General features: G+C 41.1%; 1 protein-coding gene across 9 annotated transcripts in view; it reads right to left on the reverse strand.

Moving 5' to 3' along the window:
* Nucleotides 1-23,211, reverse strand: part of HECW1 (HECT, C2 and WW domain containing E3 ubiquitin protein ligase 1) — a 250,356-nt gene that overhangs the window by 92,140 nt on the left and 135,005 nt on the right. For 7 of the 9 annotated variants that reach the window (XR_009745349.1, XM_061464615.1, XM_061464616.1 and 4 more), the window contains one exon: nucleotides 6,656-6,734. Coding sequence is in view for 8 of the 9 variants with exons in the window: in XM_061464615.1 (XP_061320599.1) it covers nucleotides 6,656-6,734 (79 nt within the window). In the remaining variant the exon portion in view is untranslated. The remainder of the gene's footprint in view (nucleotides 1-6,655; nucleotides 6,735-23,211) is intronic. The other 2 variants (XM_061464617.1, XM_061464613.1) reach the window with 1 other exon arrangement.

A 23,211-nucleotide genomic window follows, 5' to 3' on the forward strand; every position in this document is an offset into this window, starting at 1 on the left:
AGCAAGTTCAGTAGCTGATTTATTTTCCACCACTTTCTGCATGGATGTTCTCCTCTGTTTAAAGCTTTATTTCACATAGGGCTATACACACTAAACTGCATTCTCTTGTTGTTCTGAAGAGATAAAGTTAAGATAGTTTCCAAAGCTGCCTAGATATATTACATAAACATTCAATTTAAACACATATTTTTTTCTTCTAGGCAGGTCTTGAAAACATTAATTTTCACAGTTTTTAATTGTCTTCTGATTCAAAACCCAATTATTCTGGCAGATTGCAGGAGGCTGTGTAAAACCCTCCAGGCAGATATTTTGGATGAATCTAAAAATCATACATATTCCACACCAATACCAGTATTTTCTTCCCAGAAAACAGCTGCATCAAGAACAGGGATAAGGTTCACCCAGTTGTATTCTGCTTCCTTAACATACGGTAATAGCCAACACAACAAATGGTTCAGTTTTGTTCTGGTTGGTTTTAATCATCTATTCCAGCACAGAATTCATGTTGCACATATTCCAAAGCTGTTGGACAGATGGTCCTGAACCAGACTGTATTTTAAGAATCTCATTGTTGTGACATTCTCTAACAATTAGCAAAAAATAGACGCTATCACTACTAATAGCCTATTTCAAAATACTTTGCTGACTGTAATGTACTGCCGTGATCCTAGAAATACTCTTCCACAAAGAAAATTATCTGGTTCCAACTGACAACACTGATTATTTTTTTTCTCTGAGTGTATAATCTCTGTGTAACCAGCACATATCTCATCTATCAGCCCTGCTGAAATCCTATATGGCAAACTCTTTTGCTTTGGAAGTTATACTGTTAGAAATGAATTCCAGAAATAGAAACTAAAAATTGCAAAGGCAGTATGAATGACAAGATGCAGCGTTGTAATAGTGTCAGGCTGCTAACATATGAGAGTAAAGACCTCTGGGATCTTATTTTCTTTCTCTCTGATGTTTCCTCAAATGAATCTGAAACTGAAATATTTATTGCTGCATACACTTCTGATTTTTTTTTCCCTTCAAAGAAAGACCATACTATCTTTGGGTATCACTATGCAAAGAAATGGGCTATTGAGACAGAAAAGAATACCTAGTACTCAATCGTGTACACTTACGTATCATAAAGAACATACATATTATGATGACCTACCAGCCTCTTTCCAGTTATGGGAATTAAGCACAGCCCTGAAAGTGAAGATACTCCTGTGCTTAGTTAGGAGTCTAATTCTTGTATTTGGATGAGAAAAAAAAAAGTTAGCTAAGCACACAACAGGAAATTTTGTGTAATTTTCTTGCTTTAGTTGCATAATAGAATAGATTTTGTAAAACTGGCAGTTAGAAACTTCAATTTTTAATGTCTAAGCACACACAGGGATAGCAGAAATAGCTTTTGCAAGGAAAAATACGACAGTTGTACTTACATATCTCCCTGAAAATTCTCAGCACCATGAAAAACAGAGCATCAAGACCACAAAAGCTCTGAATAAAGCTAGATGGGCATCTGCAGATAACCTGAAGCCATTCATTTAATCTGAAGTGAAACCTAGAGATGCTGTAACTTGTAACCAACAGCTCAGGTACTCTCTTACCGCTGCTGTGTAACATCGCAATAGAAGAATCCCAGCTATTGCTTCCAGTAAAAGGCTCTGAAGATACTAAATACTTAACTAATGGTTTGAGGTTAGCTGAATTTAAATCTTTGCTGAAACCAATGAATTCAGAAGGCTTGGATGTGTCTTGCTGTACACCGTAGTTTTTATAGAGTAGTTCTTGGAGGCATACAAGGAAATGTTACCAGCATAACTCATTTATGCTTTGCAAAGGTGCATTTTCATCCAATCTCTTTAAAAAAGTTATTAATATACCCTATGTCAGCTTCCCACTTACTCATAAATCACACTTTGGCATGCAAGAGGTTATATACATCTAACAGTTTAACAATGTCATGCCATCCCTCATGAAAAACAACAGAAGGAAGGAATTTAGGCAGAGACACAGCAACCACAGACTCCTTCACTGCTGCAGACTTTCAGTAATTGTAAGTACACGCATCCTAATCCAGCTAGGCACACTTCGTTGTAGAAAAATGGCTTATACTAACCTCTACATGCTGATGCCCCCAAGTGAATTATGAATTTGTTCAATTTTAGGGCTTCCCTTCCTTACAGGCTGGTCTCAGAGTGTCCCGATGAGACCCAAGGAACCTTTGTTCTAGACCACTTGCATGCACGTAGCCTCTGCCCCTAAGGCGGGGCATAGACTTCCCTGTCTGCCTTGTAAAGGATCATTCTGCAAACCCATTTTCCATGCAGCATCAGAAACTTTGAGGCACTGATGACTGGATAGTGATGGAGACTATTTTTGTGGCAATCTGGAAACTAGCGTATATTTACTGGCAAAACATGGAACCAGGTGAGAATATCAACTGCAGCAGACACAGCTAGAATACATCTGTGTTTTACTATGTTTGATTTTGCTTCAATACAAGCGATTAGGCTTTCAGTAGTAAGATAAAGTTGTTAGAAGCTGTTCTCCACAGGAACAAGAACCTTTTGCCAACAGCTGTGGAGGAACTTTCCTAGAAAGGCTATTTTGTGCAGTTTATAAATGTGTCTCAAGAAGACTGAGTCCACCTCACCTCTTGATGGTGCATATTTTGGATTAGGATGCATGTACTTAAAATTACTGAAATCTGCAGCAGTGAAAGAGTCTGTGGTTGCTGTGTCTCCACCTGAATTCCTTCCTTCTGTTGTTTTTCATGAGAGCTAGCCTGACACTGTTGAACTGTTAGATGTATATAACTTTTTCTCAACAGCTAATGCGAACATCTTAACACAGCAAGGGGGAGGTTTTATCACTGCAAGCAATTAATCACTGGAGCAAAGTACCATCTCTTGGTATCCTCAGACTTCATGCTTCTGTGAGATATATCTGAGCCAAACTCACATAAAGCTCCACCCCATGGAGCAAGGTGTTATACAGCAAAATGGAGCAGTTGAATTCAAAGCCTTTTGAGGCCTTTAAAACTGTTAATCTAGAGCACTGCAGTACTTTGTAGGTGCACTAGAGATGGCGTGGTCACCTCACCTTTGCACAAGCTCTGATGGGTAAGAAAAAGGCTAGTGATTAGAAACTCCAGTTTTTAATACATCTGGGCAAGTTAGCTTGAGTGGGAAAGGCAGAAAAAGAGGCAGGTTTATAGCAATATTAAACAAGATTTAGTGCCTACAACTCCTGTTACAAAGTCAGGCATCAGGACTGTAAAGAATGGTTGGAAGATAAAATGTGTTATATACCTGTATTCTGATCAAGCATTTCTTGGTAACTACTATTGTCAAAGTGACCCTTAACAGACCTAACGCTATCTTCAGTTGTGATTCATACTCTGACTTCTATAAACTGACAACTAATGTTACCTGAATGCCTGGTCTGAATCATAGAATGGTTTGGGTTGGAAAGGACCTTAAGATCATTTAGCTCCAACCCCCTGCCATGGGCAGGGACACCTCACACTAAACCATGTCGTCCAAGACTCCATCCAACCTGGCCTTGAACACTGCCAGGGATAAAGCATTCACAACTTCCCTGGGCAACCTATTCCAGTGCCTCACCACAGCCACACAAAAATAACTCACATTTCTCATAGAGGTGTGATGAGGATAAACACCTGAATGTTTGTGAAGTATTCAGATCTTCTGGTCATTTATTCCACAAGAACACTTACAAATAAAGAGTATGCAAACACATGAGATAGGTGAAATATTAAAGCTTGAAAAAATGTTATCTGATGCAACATACAGCTAGCAGGCATACCATGCAAACCTCATGATAACACTTTCTAAATATACCAGCCAACAGAACGGTTTCAGGGGCTTTCAGTGAATGCGTTACACTGCTGCTAAACCATGAGCCTTCAGTGAGGTGGTTGATGCATCTTGGGAAGCTTAGCACATTTCTTCTTTCTGTGCTTCATGTATGAGAGCTCTGACACTTTCAGCTGTCTTATCAGAAGTGTGACATTCACTGGTAACAGCAGAAAACTCATGTTGGAAAGTAAATGCTAAGTGACTGCATAGCTTTCCTTAAAGACAGTATTTAATCTAGCTAGATCAGGTTTACAAGATTTCTCTTGGTATTTTTAATAACAAAAGCTGTAACAATAGTCATCATATAAACAATTAAGAGGCTTAATCATAGGAAGTTATCTTCTTTGAGAACCTATTAATCTGAACGAACCTTTCACAGGACCAACTTCCAGTCTCCAAAGAAGCAAACACTTAGAAAAAAACCTCCTACTGACCAAATGCAAACTATCAGCTATTTCTCTTCTCAAGAGTTATCCATCTCCTTTTCCCTTCAAACATCAGTTTATACTTTTGTCTTTGCTTGACATTTTAATCTTTTCTCAGGCAAAATTTCCACTGAAAACAGTTGGATTTTGTCCAACCAAATACTCAATAAAACTATAGAAAGAATAAAGCACTCTGTTACCAAAGAAACTGTTTCTGCACAGTTCACATTATCACAGGGCCTCACTGGAGTGCCTAGGCAGCAGAGCAAGCCACACAAGTCTGTTGAAACAGACTGATGTTGTTCAGCATTTCTTGGGATTTGTTCTATTTCAAGATTTTTCTCTCCAATTCTAATAACTTATTCTTTTTTAAAACTGCTACGGTAGAAGGCATAGCTCTTCTCACATTATTCAGATGACAAACTGTATAGAGCACAATGGCTCTGTGGTAGTGCAGCCCCTAATGCAATGGTCCCCACTCAGACTAATGGGCTTACACTTTTTTTCCCCCCCTTAATTGCAACTAAATCAATCATAATTTGGAAACTTAACTTCTAAGTAATGAGACTGAAGGTGATAGTATACTAAAATATAGATACTTGAAATGGAGAAGTCTATATGAGCTGACAATGACAATATAGAGGTTATTGCTGTGACAGCAGTGCAAGCACAAAGCAATCCCAGTTCACTCTGATGCCTCTGGAAGGCCTGGCTTGATTTACTTTTTATTAGCTAGCATAACAGATAAAGGAATAGCAATAATTTTACTTTGAGAGAGACACAACTTTTTTTTTTGCTGTTGTATTGATTAAGTAAGAAGGTAATAAATAAATCCTTGTGATGTGTTAATCTGTTCATTTCAGAAAGACTGAAATCGAGCCATCTTCGTAGCAAAGATTGTTGATAAAATAACTGTTAGCTCAAGGCCTTTCAAATACCTGGCTGTGATGATGCTGTTAATATGGATGTGACAGAAATGTAAATGAATTGCTACTGAACCATTAGAATAAGATATCCCAAATGTATTACAAGGTATAGTCTTTGTATACTTTGAATTAAGCTGTAAATTATATAGTTCAGTTAATAAAAGGGCCCACTGAGACAACATTATTTAGCAGTCTCACAGATTACGACTCTTAGTATCTCTTGGTCTACTAGGCCAAAGAACCTGAGAGAATAAAAAATGCTACTAATTGGAGCAATATTTCTAGATAATATTATTTTAGAACAGGAAAAAATCAACTCTACTCCTTTATTTCTGCTGAACTAAACCTGTGGGTTTATCAAATTGAATAACTGGGTGGATGCCCAGTGTCCAACCTGGAAAAAATACGTGTTAAAAGAGCCCCATCTAAAGTCAGTCCAACTTGCCTAGAGCATAAATAGCCTCTCAAGAACTACACTGGATATCTAGTTTGGAAAAGCACTGACTTGCACTCTTAATATTGAAGAGATATGGAAGACTTTAACACAGCTTGGAGGGAAACTTGAAATAAATCACATGGCCAAACCAATCACGTAATGGGATGCTGGCCAGATGGAGAATTTTAAACAGAAAGGCCTAAGTCTGTAAAAACTCTGAACAAGGGTAACTGTTTTCTCCTCTGTACTACTTCCCCCAAGAATTTCCAAGTCATGTTCAGCATATTTCTGTTTGTTTTCCAGGAGCTAAACCCCATGGGAATGAAGTAGCAAGCATAAGACTTCAAAACGAGAACCTTGCTCACAACTACTCTCTTTTGACAAACTTATTTTTTCTACAGAAGTGGTTTACAAATTGTTTTTACCAAAGCCAAATCAAATGGTCCATAACTGCTTCATGGAACCATAGTAAGCCCTTAAAACCTGCAGTGATATGCCAAGTAATGGGCTAAGCATTCTTCAGAAAATTTAGAGGAGAGCAGTCCTCTGGCTCAGGAAGTCTGAGAGTCACTTCTGAGCAATACAGACAAGCTTGTGCACCTTGGCACATGGATCTGCCTCAGGTCCAGGCCAAGACAGTGGAACAAACTACTCACAACTACCACAAACCCCATTTTGCTCTATAAGTAAAGCATATGCCTTTGATCTCGTTTTCCCTACATGTATGGCACCACATTTAATTGTAAACAGGAAAACCTAATGTGGCCCCCAAACTCTACTTCAACAAGACACTTCAACACATAACTGTCATTGCAGGAAGACAAGTGACAACAATCACAATTCTCTGTCTCAGCTTCACTTCTAGAGCAACAGGGAGAAATCCATGCATAAATACATACATATACATAGATACACATGTACATGAAAAGCTTTAGTAACTGCAGTTTACCACTCTCTGGGCTTAGAACTTGCACTTCAGCTGTGACTTACCTGACAACGAAAAACTTATCAGTCTCCGACTTCCTTGCCCCTGGATTGAATCTTCATTGGTGATGCTTTTAAAAATCTGCTGGAAGAAAAATTGTGGTGAGAGTGTGTATTCTCCAGTAACTCTTGAACAGACAAATGGCTTAGTAACTGTCTTTTTAAAAGATTCTTAGTTTTACAGCTAAGAATCAATTAGATGACCACTAATCAACCTCTAGAAACAACTTCTGTCTTTATAATACCTTATTACTGCCACAGAAAAGCTTGTTCCAGAAAGTTTATTATATACAAGTGAGAAAGATTTCCTAAAGTTTACTAATACTGTGTGCAAAAGCATTGAGGGCAATCTGGGGGGGGGGGAAGTCAACAGATGACCTTTTGAACTCCAGAGTTTAATTCCAATGTCAGTCTCTGGCTCAACAAGTTTATTAGTGGGTTTCTGTTGTTGGGACCCAAGCTACCTTCTGGCTGTGATCAGAACTGGGAAGCCTTCAAGCCAGTGTCTGGGGCATCAGCAGAACGCCACCATCAGCAGAACGCCACCATCAGTAGTTTTCACCACTGTCTCCTTGAACAGAACAGAGGAGATGCTATTGGGAGTCAGGCTTCAAGTTCAGAAGGGAGATGGTGCTACTACTGCTACTACTTCCCACTGACTTTGGAGTCAAACCAAGTGGTGCTCTGCACCCAGAAAGCTGCAGCTTCTCACCACTCTTGTCATTTGGCTTTCAGTGAAGTTCCAATTTCTGCCAGGAAACAGTAACTGAAGTCCCACTCAGCTGTGACTCACTGCTCAGTATATTAAATATTGTGTATTCAAGCTTAACTTAGAAAACAAGCTGCTCTTTGCCCCCAGAGAGCACAAAACCTGGGCAAGGGGGCACTATAGCCCAGCTAGCAGGGACTAAACAACACGCACAGCTGGCAGGTAAAGGCACAGATAAGGCCTAGATCATAGGTTGGATTTAAACACCATTATAAAAAAGTGGGCTTTGTTAGACTTGACTGTCATAATCATTTTGTTCCTCACAGACTATTTAAACAGGAAAAAGGATAGTGAGTAGAGTGGGACTATGAGCAAACTCAAATAGAAACATCCCTATTGGATCACAGCCAATTAGCTGCAATTGCACTTTTGGTCTTCTCAGCTAAGCAGGTTTCAATTTACTCACTGACACCACCACTGATTTCTGGATAGAGACATGTTTAAATCAAGATATTGCATGTGACTAGGAGAGTTTGATGAGAAGAGCTCAGTAATCTTTACCAGCCCAAGGTGTGGTCGCGCCAAGAAAAGACATTTCCTTGTCAAGATCTATTTTTCCTATTATGTCACTGCCTGACATTTATTACACATTATCCTTTAATGCTTGTTACTAATGGTCTTCTCAGGATTTTGTCCAGGACAGTAACTGGGTCAACCGACCTAGATATGTGCACATTTGCAAAATGTTCTTTTTCTCAGTCCTTAAATGCTTCTCTGGGGTTTTAGATCTGCCATGAAGCAGTATGAATAGTTTAACAGTCTCTGCTTTGAACAGACTGGGGTGGATCTGATGGAGTCCAGCCTATTCCAAACTTTAAAGTACGTTGCTATTAAATGACCCTTTAGGGGCCATGGCTACATCAGTAGATTGCACCGAGACATTAGGGTATTGCCACAAATCCCGACAGAGACAAAGCATCACCAACACAGCCAAACCTATACTGGCCAAGCTTGGCATTATACAAAGAGAGTAATCACACATTCAGCCCTATAACAGCAACAAAGGATCCATCTATTTTGTGAAGCATTGTCCCATGCTCCTTGTCCTCCGTGGTCCAGTGGCACTGGTCTGCCACTCTTCCCACATGTATGCTGCACCTTCTCATTCACAACACAGATCCTCAGGCACAGCAGGGCATGTGCCAGAGAGGGGTCAAGAGCAGGCAGATATCAATATGTCAAAGGAAGGAACAATTATGCATGGACACACTCAGTGAAGGTTATTAGGAAGGTCAGGAAAGTGATTATATTTTAATACTGGCATTCAGAGTCAGAAGGAACGGAGGGGGAGGAAGGGAGAAAAATCTCCCAACAAAAGCCTGATTTTCTGAAAATAAAAAAGCTATTTGCTGCAGTTTGGTTTCACTAATGCAATACCAGACTGTCCCCAGTAGTGAGGACAAGGTTAACAGCACTTAATGCAGGGCAGGACAAATGAGGGTGCGTGGTCACCAATACTTGCCAGCCGCCACGCCAACTGGGATTCACAGTGTTCTGAGGACTGGGATGGGGAAGTGCACAAGCTCTTCCTGCTTGCCATTTATCATGAAAGAAATCCAGACTGATTTTAGTGGCTACAATATAATTACATAGAGAGTTTTGTCACTGTAAGTAAGCCTTGAATTCAGTCATTTGGAGATAAAACCCCTCTATCTTCTCAACTGCCTCTTAAAATATAGCTGACAGAAAGACAACATTGATCTTCTCACTTGACATCCTATGGACTTGAAGTCCTTGGTAGGAAAAGGAACAAACGTGATTTTCCCTCAATAACTTTGGTGCTCCTTTATGCCCTTGAAGGGAGAGCTCTGTCTGAATTAGTTTATATTTTCAGCTTATAATGTTATGTTTGCACATTGTGCAGCCCAGCCTTATTATTTTACAAGTCCTGCTGATAAGAAACAGGATGAAAATACTCTTATTACATGCTTCTATCCTATCCAGACATGAACACATGGGATGGGAGCTGCAACTTCAAGCCTAGCTGAGTCTCTCAGAAAACCAAAGGCTTCCTGAAGCAGCAAACCTCCTTTTGCTTTCCTTGCCTGTATCCACACTTGGTGTCATGGCCACTGATGGGAGCACATGTACTCAAGCAGTTAGAGATGCATGAGCACTTCCTTTAAAATATTCTCCAGTAAACACACATTGTAAAATCTTCTGGTCTGCTCACAGTTCCCCAAACACAGAAACATGGCAAAAGACAATGCCAGAGCCTGTGATGGCTACCTGTGAAACACGGGGAGGTACTTGAGGCCAGATCCAAGCCTCTCGGGACTTGCTGAGCTCAGGAAAAGGTTCATGTTTGGTAGCACGTTTCATTTTTTCAGTAGAGAGAAAAAAGAAGAGAGGAGATGACTGAAAGCTAAAAGTAATGTCTTGTCCTAGTATCACTTTTCCTTGTGAGTAGCTCCTGCAAATGCTAGAGGGAAGTTACGTGACCCTGAATGAGAAAGAAGGCAACTTCACACTAGCAAATGGAGCCCTTGAGACTTGCTTCCTCTTTAGCCATGGCATGTGTTATAAAACATCAAAAAAACTTGAGAAACCCCAGAGCACTACAGTCCATCAGCTACGGCTCAGGCAAAATTCCAAGTGCATCACCAAAAATTCGACTAAGCAGAAGCTAAGAAACAGAAGCTCTCACAGCTAATTAAAAATATCTTCCCAAAATACCTCTACCTTTCACCCATCTGCATGGAACAGTAACAAGGACAATACTCTTGCTCCTGGATGTAAACTGCTTACAGTGTACACCTGGTGTACCCCTACTAAGCCTCCATGTACCATGTACCTCTAGGTTAAGATGAGGCAAATACTTCTGGACATATGTACAGTGTGAAGTAGGTCTGGAAGAAGCTGTGACCATGTTTGCCTGGTGTTGCACTTAGAAAATCTGCTTTTGGGTACCACATTGACCAGTAATAGTGCAGTATGCTGATAAAACATGCTTTGCACCACTAAATCCCTTTAGCATGCTTGTATATTGTGCAGCCCAACTTAGCTGATTTAAAAGTCCTGCTGATACGAAGCAGGATTAATATGATTTTATTACATGGTCTACCATTGGTAGACATGCACAACTGACAAATACAAGCCCTTACTCCTTTTCCTACGCACAGCACAGAAAAACACTGTCATGCCTCAGTCTTTATGCTCTGTATCAGTAGCTTCTGCTGCAAAAGAATGGTAACATTTAATGATCATAACTGATATAAACTATCTCACGTAGGCCAGGATTTCTTATGTTTAAACCAGAGGAAACTGCAATTATATTAAATCCAACACTGCACTGTCTGGAGTTGTTGCCTTTATATGGTGAATATCATGGATGTGGCCTAATGGCTCAATCCAGTCAAGTTCCAATTTCAGAAGGTGCTAATTAAAACCTAGAATATTTTACACTGACAGTACAGATTATAACTACAGTAATAGTTAATGCAGATTAATCAGGTACTGTAAACTGGCAAAGCTCTAGCCTGGACCATACTATCTATTCACAAGAGCTGCTTTTTAAAATAACATACCTAAGAACATACGAAAGTATTCCGATAGACCCTCACTTCTAAGCAGTACTATCCAAATCTGTATGCATGATTGAAGTCTAAGTAAAAGAACACTAGAAACTACAACAGTGAAGCAACAAAGTATTTTCTGTTTGTATACACTAGCTCTGAGAATGAAAAGCAGTAGATAAGAGCACTGTGAAAATGGAAGGCTGTAACCTGTGCTTGATTCAAATCACAAGTGAAAAATAGCATCAACTCAGCCCCCAGTTGTGCTTCAGCAAACAGAAAAAGTATTGCTAGATGTGTCAGAGGTAAATATGCGGTGTTACAGAGCTGGGGGAATAGACAGGCTGTTTAGTAACTGCCTGTACCACGCTTGCTTCAAGCTCCAGTTATCTGTTCTCTGCTTTTCAAGAGCACTACACCTGCCTGCAGATTTAAAGCAAACTAAACAGGGTTAACAGCCTGAATTCAATGGTCAGGAGCAAAAGAAGCAGCTGATGCTTTGGCCCTGTCTCCTTCCATCTGTTTGTATCCCTTAGCTCGTCTGAGATGTAAGACAGGTCCAAAACTGCCCAGCACAACGCAGGATACCAGTTTTCACTCTGCATGGCTTTGCTGATGTCAGTTTAAATCACCTTGGAGCTACCGTTATAACAGACCTGTATATACGTGGCACAGGTGTCAAGAAATTACTCTCCCCTAACCTAGTTCTGTTGGCTTTTATGGTTGCCCTCTTTATTACACTGAATTCTTAACGTTAGGACAACTCTTTAAGCAAGTGAGAAAAGTCTCATAGCCTTTCCCTTCCCACAGCTCAGCAGTGAAGCACCTTTCCAGAGTAAAAGAATATAAGATATCATTCCAAGTCCATGATTCATGTACTACCATTCCCTTTAAAGAAGGAATTCCTCAGTAGATCTGCAAATGGGTGAATACTCCCATTTCCTCCCAAGTGCTGAATTTACAAAGAAATGTTTTTTTTGTGGAAAAAAAATGACTAAATAAATAGACACTAAATAAATGCTTCCTTTTTCTCCATCACTTGACTTCTGCCACATCTTGGGAACACAGGGCACACTGGGATATAATGGACAAATCATGAAAGGAGCAGACAGAGTCCTGAGCCTGTCACTGACAGAATTAAGGCTATAATCCCAGGCACCACTTTGAAAATCTAGTCCTAATTACTGGCAGTGCTTCAGCTACAACCCTCACTCTGTTAACAGAATTATCCAGCTCTTGAATGCAATATATTCCACTTATCCTGTTAGCTGGTTAAGCCACTGTGCTGGCACCGGACTATCTTTCTATCAGGTACTTCCGATGAGCAGTCAGTTGCTCCAGCAGCAGCCTGGAGCTCCCTGCAGCCGGCTCACATCCCTGAAGGACTGTGGCCACACACACACAGGGTCTGCCTCATGTGTCACAGTCAGCCCTATTCTAGCCTTGTAATACACTATATCTTAATGCCATTCCCTAATTAAGAGGAGAATTTGCCCTTTGTGGGCATATGGCAATTGCCCTCTGTCTGCCTCACAGAATCACAGGATCATAGAATGGTCTAGGTTGGAAAAGACCTTAAGATCATACAGTTTCAACCTCCCTGTCATGGGCAGGGACGCCTCAAACTAGACCATGTCACCCAAGGCTCTGTCCAACCTGGCCTTGAACGCTGTCAGAGATAGAAAATTCAAAACTTCTTTGGGCAACCTGCTCCAGGCCTCAGCACCCTCACAGTAAAGAACTTCTTCCTTATACCTAACCTGAACTTCCCCTGTTTTAGTTTGAACACCGCCCATCTTGCATGTCTGTTTATTGATTACTTCATGGACTGCTAGGAGACAGAAGTTTTTCATTCCAAAAAACTGCTCCCCTAGAAACCCTTTAAAAAGATATCAAGGAAATGAGTAAACAGTTTCTTCCCCATTGAAAATGCAATGAATTCTTTCAGCAGATTCCAGAGAGCAAACCCTGACAGCCAAACTAAATTACCATGAAAAAATCCTGCTTAGTCCCTCCAGAAGGCAGCTATCAACACACTTGTGACAAGAGGACAGTCAATGACAGTACATGCCAAGTGTATGAGATCTCCATGTCTGCATGAAGATCTTTCATATTCTCCAAGCTACCGTATGGGGGTACAATGCTATTTCAGCATAACCGCAAGCTAGAAAGCAATATGAAGAGCAACCACTTCCAATTAAAACAAAATCGAGGACTGAGGCAACAAATCAGTACCTCCCACAGGGTCCAATATCTTTTCTTCCAAAATTTTATTAGATTTAACTTTTTAATTATTTCAGCAGTTCTGCCTAATAAACTTCAGCTATCCTTTGGCAGCAGAGGAGAAGCTTTGATTACATATTCTGATCTTCCTTCGCTCTTTGAAACTTCATTTAAATAAACTCTTAGATTTTCAGATACTTAAACACAATCACATGTGCATGCGGACAGGCTTTGGGCTGTGCCTTCTGGGTAATGGCTGGACTACACTGAAGCAACAGCCAATTTTTCTGTGTATATAGAGTACTTCTGGGATGACTGCTTCCTGCAGCATACCTCACCAACTGCTCACAGGTGGGCTCTAAGGCTGCATGCTCTTTGATGCCAGTGACCCTTTGAGAGCTAACAGGTCTCTCAGTAAGTTTGAAGTGGTCCAAGGGTGACAGCACTTTACAGCCCCAAAGTGCAAAACAAACTCTGGTTGAGTTAGCAGAGAAGGCGGCTCCTTGCAGTTGCTAAACAGCTTTGTGCTTCCCAGAGTTACCACCATCCAGGAAAAGAAAAGCCTTCAACAAAATCTGGGTTTACGATCAAATGTACATCGGGCAGCTGCCTAATGCAGGACAGGACTGGCCCTGTAAACCTGACAGGGCCGTACACAGAGTATTAATGCGCTTAAGCACCCTTAAAACAAGAACCGCTTGTAAATATTGCCCTCTTGGTAACAGCTAAGCAAGACCCTATAGCCCCCTGAAATAACCGGGAGGTTTGTCACTGACAGGTGAGACAGGCCATGGGGCACTGCTTGGATCCTGTAATTCTCTGTAAGACTTGATCCTGTAGACTCCAAATTCAAACTTTTAAAGAACACATTTTGTTTGCATGGAAAACTAAAAAACTGCTGTTAACATCTTTTCTCTTTGCACTATGAAATGATCAAACTGTAGGGCATATGTAGTGAAAATATTCTAAACTCTTACATATCCATGATGTCTTCAGCAGGCAGGAAACTGTGTTAGGCAACAGTCTGTACTTCCAGACAGCCTGAGTTAGAACTTCAGAAATTCCTCAGTCTTCTAATGCAGTTTGGTTGGAACAATATGCAGATGAGAAACACACGTGTGAGAGACAACCATATCCTTCAGCTAAGCTCTGCACGAACGCTCAATGCATTAGTCTTGCTGTCAAAGCCTCTGGACAAGAGAATCAAGTCAATGACCCTTCGCGCCATACAAGCGGCAGCAAGGCACTGAACAATGCCCATTCTTCTAAATGAATGCCCCAAACATCGATTCCCTATGAATAACATTATTTCCAGTAGTGAGTTACAGACTCTTTACTTTCAACCTCGGATCCCGCTTCAGGCAGCAATGAAGCCACTGCAGAGATTTACAGTCTGATTTAAAAAGTAGAGAAATATCTCTGCTACTTCAAGCGCCCCTCGATCTTGCTGAATGACTAATAAAACATTTTGCTCCACAAAGCATTTTTCTGATTATGTTGACATAGGAAGCTGAGAAGACAAAAACCCCAAGTTTTTCCTTTTACAGTATCTACAGTCACTTAGTTAATGCAGCCTTATTCACTCCCTGTGTTTCTCCTGTCTTATCTTTTGGGAGATAGATTACACCCAGCAGAAACTACTTACCATAGCTCAGGAAACCGAGGTGGAGGGTTGCTTGTGTGGTGGTTGTTTTTAATTTTTCCTGGTTTTAATTACTTTTATTTCCCATTCACTGTTTTGTTTTTCTTACATTGCTTCTTTCTGGAGCAATGGGCTTCAAAAAGTCAACAGCCTCCTCCAGTGAAGCAGGCTTGTAGCAATACTGATTGTAATCAAACTGCCATAGAATAACCAGTGTTGGGAGAGAGCTCCTCAAGTCATCTAACCCTTCAACTTAGGACCAACTCAGAGCAGGCTGCTCAGGGCCCTGTCCAGTTCAGTTTTGAGTATCTACAAGAATGGAGGTCCCACAAACTCTATGGGCAATCTGTGATAATGTTTGCCTACTGTCCTCAGGAAAAAAAATATTCCTGAGGTCTAATCAGAATATCCCGTATTGCAACCTGTGTGTATGGCCTGCTGCTGTTTCACCATGCACTGTGAGAAGTCTGCCTCCTCCTTCCCTACAATCTCCCACTAAGTATTAATGGCATCACTACATCCCACCTAAACTTCTCTTAAGACTGAACAAATCTAGCTCTGTCTCTGCTACTCCTTGGATGTAATAGCAACAACCAGTCTAAAGGATGAAGCAAACGGGGGCCAGACTCATCCTGAAAATGACCATGATGGGGTGTTTACCGCAAACTTGAAGTATGGCACAGACTTCTGGGGGGAAGCAGCTTTTAGAAAATCCAATCCAATAACAGCTGAATTCACTACAGCATTTTGGTCATCAAAGAAAGCCTCCTGAAGGATTTGGCCTGCTGCATATTGAATGCAAAAGGCTTCTGAACATAAAGTCATTAAATACGACAGGAGGGGAAAGGGATGTCAACTAAATGCAGGAGTGCTGTCACTGCAGACACATCATTAACTATAGTGTGCATAATGATACAATTCTTGCAGCTGTTAATAAATAAATCACATCTTATCAGCAAGAGAGGTGTTTTCTGTTGCATGTGTCAGGTTTGATGGAAATCAGTGTAGAATTCATTTCAAACACTTCAGTCAACCCTGGGAAATTGTTCTGTGGAACAGAGCAAGGCAACACAGAGGTTTATACCTCATGCTACACACATCAACCACACCGTCCTCATTCGGTACTCATACAGAAGTGACTCCCATCCCCAGACAACCTCCATATCCCCTGCTCCCCAGACTCCTCCCCTTGCCTTACCTCCCCTGCACGTATCTTCTGCAGAAAACATCTGCCCCTCATCCCCACAGGAACATTCCTGACCTCTGCCAGGCAAACAGCTCATCCCTCCCTTCTTTCCCTGTGCAGGCTGCCCCTACACTCACTTGTCTGCAGCTGTATGAGCGCTGATGAGCAAAGAGAGGGGAGCAGAGCTGGGCTGTTGCTGGAAGCCATGGTGAGCCGAGGCTGGTGCTCTGCCACAAGGCTGCCCTTCCAGCAGCACCTCTCACTCTGCTCTTCTCTTTCTTCCAGTAGCAGGAATAAAACTTTCTTTGTCAGCATACAAACCTTTGGGCTAAGTCGAAGCAGGTCTGATCCAGGTCACCTCCTTGGACCATGCCCCTTAACCAGTTGGTAGGAGAAGAACAGGAGACCTAACTTTTCCCCTCCCATCTTGGGGCAGGCTGTGCTACCAGTCTACAGAGACACAAAGGATGACTGCTGAAAACAGAAGTCAACTCTGACCCCTCTGAAAGTGGGAAGAGTTTGGCCACTGGTTTTGTGGCATTAATATTTCATCCTCTTCTGCTGCAGTAGCATTATATATCCCTGAACTGCAAGACACTGAAGCAACCTGTGCTGATCCCCCATTAATGATGCACCACTCACAATAGAAAGTGAGGATGTCATGACACAGACTGGGCAGTTTCCCCCTTCATTCTTCACCCTCAAAGGCACAACTGAAAAATAAACATGCAAACCCAGAGCATCCTCTCAGGGGTAAAAGCTCTAAAACCAAGACCTCCTGGACTTCCTAATCAAGAAGCTATTTAAAATTGTGAAAGGAAGCAGCCAACAAAAATGTGAAAGCATTACCTAGAAAATGAAAGAAAAAGTAGAACAGGAAAAGAGAAAAATAGAAAAGGCAAGTCTATATAGAAGAAGAGTAGAAAAAAGAAAGGAGTGGTGGAGGATGCTGTAAGGAAAGCAAACAAATAATAGAATCATAGATTGGTTTGGGTTGGAAAAGACCATAAGATGATCTAGTTCCAATCCCCTGCCACAGGCAGGGACACCTCACACTTAGACCAGGTTGCTCCAAGCCCAATGTGGCCTTGAACACTGCCAGGGATAAGGCAGCCACAGCTTCTCTGGGCAACCTGTGCCAGTGCCTCAGCACCCTCACAGGGAAGAATCCCTTCCTTGTATCTAACCTAAATCTCCCCTGTTTAAGTTTAAACCCATTATCCCTTGCCCTATCACTAGTCCCTGATGAAGAACTCCTCTCCAGCATCCTTGCAGGCCTCCTTCAGATCAGAAGGCTGCTGTGAGGTCTCCATACAGCCTTGAAACAACAGTTCTTCTGTAAGCTATATAATTCTCCTCCTCCCTTCAGACACATCTAAAAAACCCCTGAACAAACACCAAAAGCTCCCCCCCCCAACGTCAACAGTGATCAGTACAGCTTTGTTACAACTCAAACCTGAGGGCTGCAGCTTTCAAACCTCTGTGTTGACGAAGGTAAGTTAGATCCTTTTGGGAAAAAAACGAGAAATAAATAGATTGCTATAAAACCCAGGGTTTCCTGACAACTACCGGCATCTCCAGACTTTTCCAGTATTAAGCTTAATTATTCCCATACAGCTGAATCACCTCTGTGGTAACAGATACTGGTTGCCCTCAAACACTTCACCTCTGGAATCACAGTCCTAGTACAGTTACACTCTGCTAGACAAAAGCTCATAAATGTGTTGGCACCTGAAATATAATACATTATGTATTTTGTGAACTAAACCTTAACAATTTCCTGGAGTTAGTTCAGTAGTATGAGCAATGCTGGTGGTCCTTTGCTAACAATATCAACATATGGTGTAACCAATGTGGTTTATACTTCTGTTCACCACAAAGTCCTACTGGATTGACATACAGGCAAAAAGGGTCTCAGTGTAAATAAAAATCAGTCCTGTTGACTTAAAAAGGAAACTGTCTAAGAACAATTTAGTTGCTTTCCATCAGATTTTGTAGATGTAAGAATATAAGCCTGTCTTTAAACTGCAGATATTTACACTGGAGAGATTTAGTGACCCAGTTTTGTGTGGACTTGGCAGCACTAGCTACCAAGCACTAGCTGCCAAGTTGGACTTAATGATCTTAAAGGTCTTTTCCAACCCAAATGACTCTATGATTCTATTCTGTGATTCTGTGATATTAAGCGGGGAGGGGCTGCATGCTTTCAGTCCGGATGGAAATGTGCTTGTCTGAGAACCCAGCTAGCTAGCTGGGGAAAAAACCCAACATTTAAAGGAAGTGGAAAAGGTTTCTCAAGATATTCAGGGATTAAATGAACAGAGTTCAAAATTCTATTGAAGAATATTCTTATATACACCTGCTGATATACTGACCTACATCAATGTCCTCACTTGAACCTCCTTTGTCCTTAATCTTTTTCATACAAGTAATAATTATAGCAAAAATGATTTAGAAAAGTATGTAATATTGTATAACTGTATTCCATCAGCAAAACAACATTAAGGGAACAGGATTATCCTGTTGAGCTCTCAGAAACCAGGAAATGTAAACCTGAAATATAACTCTGAAGCTTTAAGATTGCCTCTTGATGAATATAAACTGCAATGCTGCTTTCTTTTTTTAGCTGTCCCTGGTCATAACCTTTTCCCAGTGTAACATTACAGATACATTTTTGGATCACCTGGGTTTTGTGAGAAGTAAAGGCAATCCAGGATATACTTGAGATTCAGATAAAACATAAACCTAAAGGCTGAATCATCAACATTAAAAAAGGGAAATGTACAACTGAAAGGTAAGAGTAGAAAACAAGAGAAGCATGGTGGAAAGCAATAAACATCCAAAATGTCCTCTAAATCCACACACTATAACTGGGTGCAAGCTCACGTCACAGTCAGCCCTGCAGTTATATCTGCTGATTTTACATAGGTTATCTGAGGGTATGAGTGATTTCAGGACAGATTTTAAATACTGATTGCTTTTATAAAGGGTTGTGCTTTGTGAAACGACAACAATATTCTTCTCTCCCAGAATCTTCCTCCTGTTCTCCCTTCTTCCCAGGACAAAGGAAAGCAGACAAGGAAACAAAAGAAATGTTCCAAGAAAAGCGAGTTACTTTTCTCCTTTACACTGGCTGCTGGAAAATCCTTGGTTACTGAAAATCCAATCAGGACTAAAGTTCCTCTAACAGTGTGTGTGTCAAAGCTTTGTAAAATTATACTTTGCTTTTGCACGGCACTCATATATTCGGGTAATTTCTCATCTGTGTGTCCTCAACATTTCCCTTACATCTGTAAATCTGCAGGCTACAGCTCTGACTATAACATAGTGCAAGCTTGCTCAGTGCATCAAGAACCCCCAGAGACCCCAGATATATCTCAATGCTCCTTTGCAAAAAAACTACAGATTTTATTCAACTCTTACAACTTGCTTCCATCATAGCCCAAAGAAGCTGTCCAAAGCATCATGCTTTAGAGTTAAATAGGTCATTTAAAATGGCCAGGTAAAGAAACACAATGTAAACGACAAGCAAATTGTATCTAGCCTATATTTGAGCAACAGTTCACCCAGGCTTTGAGAGAATGACCCACTGAATAGGCAGGAAGATCTCTATTACCCCAGTGGATCTGGCTTTCAGATTACCATGATCTACACCCATCGACTGAAAAAAAGCCACACCTTTTTAAGCATTTCCCCCTGCTGATGAAGCTTCTTCTTCCCTTTTCACTTGGCAGCATGTCTGAGACGCAGCAGCAGATAGTTACACAAAACACCACCTTCAAGAAGATTAGCCTCTGACATCCTAACATTGTTTTAGAAGTCACTGATCTCTTACAATATCACAGGTATTTTAAAAACAAGCCCAAAGACAGTAATTCCACTGTATTTGCCAACCTTCCTGATTGTCCTATTTTCATATCATCACAGAAGTATCTCAAGAGTTTTACAAAACAAGCTCTTTTATTTGCCCCAGCTCCATCTGCTTATTTTGCCTTGTTCATAGTAAGCTCTTAAAAGTGCTCACTGCTTCAAATAAGCAGTGAGCTCATGTTTCTCCCTGTACACCTTTTAGAATACATTCAACTTCTTTGGAAGGCTTATCCACACTGCTGCCCCTCAGCTAATATCTGCATTCCTGCCTCAGCATGAGTAATCTCTTCTTGATGTAAGTCTAATGACCGTGATTTAATATGCTGATTTTCTTGGATGGACATGTTAGTCAGAAACCTGGCCACTGCCTTCTTCAGCATGACTAACACTTGCTCATAAGTCCTCTCTCTGCTTTGTCTCATCAGCTAAGAGGAATTAACAGCAAATTAAAGACTATGACAACAACTTCCATTCATGAATTTCTAACCCTTTCAGAAAACACTAATTCTTAGCATATACCTGAGAGATAACACATTGCCACCCAAACCTGGGATGAATCATAAAGATATCCAAAAGCAATGCTACGCAACAAAGCTGAACAAGACAGGGAAAAGAAGCTAATCTGAAATTGGAGGTACTAAAGCTGGATCACAGTTGCGCAGATTAGAATCTGACCAATTAGAATGCATGCATTAACTCAGCTAGTCTTGAACAAGTGTCAGTGTCATTTCAATGACTACCAGAACGCAGGCTTCTTGTCTTGATGAAAGCACAATGTCCTCCCAGAAACACTGCACTGGTATTACTTTCTGAGTGATGGAGACCAGCAGATACACCAATTGGTACATCTCATCCCAACTGATTCCTATTTCTTAGCTAATTAACACTGTTCCTGCTTCAAAAGTCTTCTACCCCAGGTACATTTCTAAACAAAACCACATGGTTATCATTCACACTCAAAATTTCCTCTCCATTCCTATATTCTTATACAAACACACAAAGAACTTCCTTAACTTGTGAGTATTGGAGGATATCAAGAGCTCCTGAAAATACTTTCTTTCGCCTTCAAGAAAAACCTCATTTTGAATTAAAAATTGTGTGACAGAAGATGCAGATCAAAATCATGCATCTTGGACTCAATGATCTTAAAGGTCTTTTTCAACATAAATGATCCTAGAGCAGGTTGCTCCAAGCCCTGTCCAACCTGACCTTGAACACTGCCAGGGATGGGGCAGCCACAGCTTCTCTGGGCACCCTGTGCCAGCACCTCAGCACCCTCACAGAGAAGAATTCCTTCCTAACATCTAATCTAAATGTCCCCTCTGTCAGGTTAAAGTCATCCCCTCTTGTCCTGTCACTACATGCACTTGTAAAAAGTTCTTGGGATTTCTTGTAGCCCCCCTTTGGTATTGGAAGGCTGTTAAAAGGTGTCCCCAGAGCCTTCTCTTCTCCAGGCTGAACAAGCCCAGCTCCCTCAGCCTGCCTCTAGAGCAGAGGTGCTTCTAGATTGATACATATGCTTTTAAAGCACCTCAGAAGTAGTTCAGGAAAAGGAAACAGGGTGAAGCTATAAGCAATACTAACTGGGATTTGGTCAATGTGTACAAAATTGGCAGTAACAAATCAAACTGATAAATGCAGAGGGAAAGGATAGAAATTATCTATTTTGTAAAACAACATCAAAGCAAATCTTTTTGCAACTTCTGAACTGATACATGCTAGAAAGGTGTGTCATGTAGCCATGTAAACTACCTCTAGTAACTTAGCTGGTCTTTACCCACAATCAGATTCATGCCCTATCACTGCAGGTAATTCTTAGAAAGGAGGAAGCAGGAGATACTTCATTCAGAAGTCTATCATTACCTTCACCTCTGAAGTGCACTCCACAGGTCTGAGCCCTTCCTTCCTTCCTTCAATAAAATTACAATATTTGCCCTCAGACCCACTATATAATTTCAGGAATTGCACTGGTCTTCAGGAATCTGATGCAGAAGGGAGTATTTAAGAAGGTCAAAGGCAAAAGCATACATGGTTATACTAGTGCAGTGTGCTGAAGAGTTGCTGATCTTCCCATAATTTACTAAACTACAGAAGGGAGTAACATGATGTGCAGACTATTAGTATAGCTATTATGTGGCCATAACAAGAGACATTCAGAAAGTAAGTGGCTGGGAAATACCAGACACCAATTGAACCCATTAACAAATAAATGGCTTGTGTAATGATCTTCTTGGTGTTGCTGAAATAAAATCACTCCAGGTCCCATCTGTCATGCTTTTCATTTCTTCTCTTCAAGTCTGTGCTGCACTGCAAGCCTGCTAATTTAACCACCCTAAGTCTGCACTTAGAAGTTCATACAGCATCAGATGCCCAGTAAGGTTAAATCTGACTCAACCTTTTCTTTTAAACAACGTGTGCAAAGAAACTAGGGTAACAGGGACAAGCCCAAAATTTACAACTGATCTGCAAAGTGAAGAGCAGGCTGTGGCCAGTGATATCTAGGGATCGCTCAGCAATTCTACAATTAATGCTGCTTAATTAGAGTCCATGAGAGGGCAAGAAGTTGACAACATGTGCAAACAGTGGCCTTAACCCTGCTTTTTTGATCTGCTCCTACTCTGCTTTTCTAACTGCACATTCAGGCTACCCCTGTAGGAAAAAGTCTGATGGATGAACACTTAAAGAATTATTTTGCTTAATAATTTAACAGATGCCAGCTTTTTTTTTATGCCATCTCTTCCCTGTTTAAATCCATTTCAGCTATGCCTACAGCAGTGCATTATATGTGAAGCTACTAAAAGAAGATAATGTCAGGATGGCTGCGACTTCCACTTCAGGTCACTCATGCTCCACCCTTCATTCCACTGACCAGGACAGGCACTCCTGCCACCCACCTGTGCTTTTCTCTGCTTCAAGTGCCTGGTACGACGCCAGGGATACATTTGATATATAAGGCTAGCTCTTTCATGCTGTATTATATTACCTGGATTCACCACAAGATGCAAAAAGGGCACTGGCTGTCAATGCATCAGCAATATGTGCAGAGCCACTGCTGGACACAGCGTTCTATGTTGACTGTTTCAAAGTGCTACAACCACGTGTTGGATGTTCTACTTGGTGACAAACACCACGTTTGAGAGAAGCGCTGTGCTGGACCATGCCCAGCCACTGCCCTGCATCACACTCACTACACACAGGTGGCTTTTTTCCTTGCTCTCCTACATGTGCAGTCCTTGGAAATATGTGAAGAAGTGTGTGAATAATGTGAGTGTGTGAAATATGCAGGTGATTTACTGCAAAAACAAAAGCACAGAAGACAGGCTGAGTGAGAGAGCTGGACTTGTTCAGCCTGAAGAA

This window comes from Pezoporus flaviventris, unplaced genomic scaffold (assembly GCF_033815535.1).
Source record: "Pezoporus flaviventris isolate CSIRO_AGI_PZ_B2104156 unplaced genomic scaffold, CSIRO_AGI_Pfla_v1 ptg000037l, whole genome shotgun sequence".
In the NCBI taxonomy this organism is placed as follows: domain Eukaryota; kingdom Metazoa; phylum Chordata; class Aves; order Psittaciformes; family Psittacidae; genus Pezoporus; species Pezoporus flaviventris.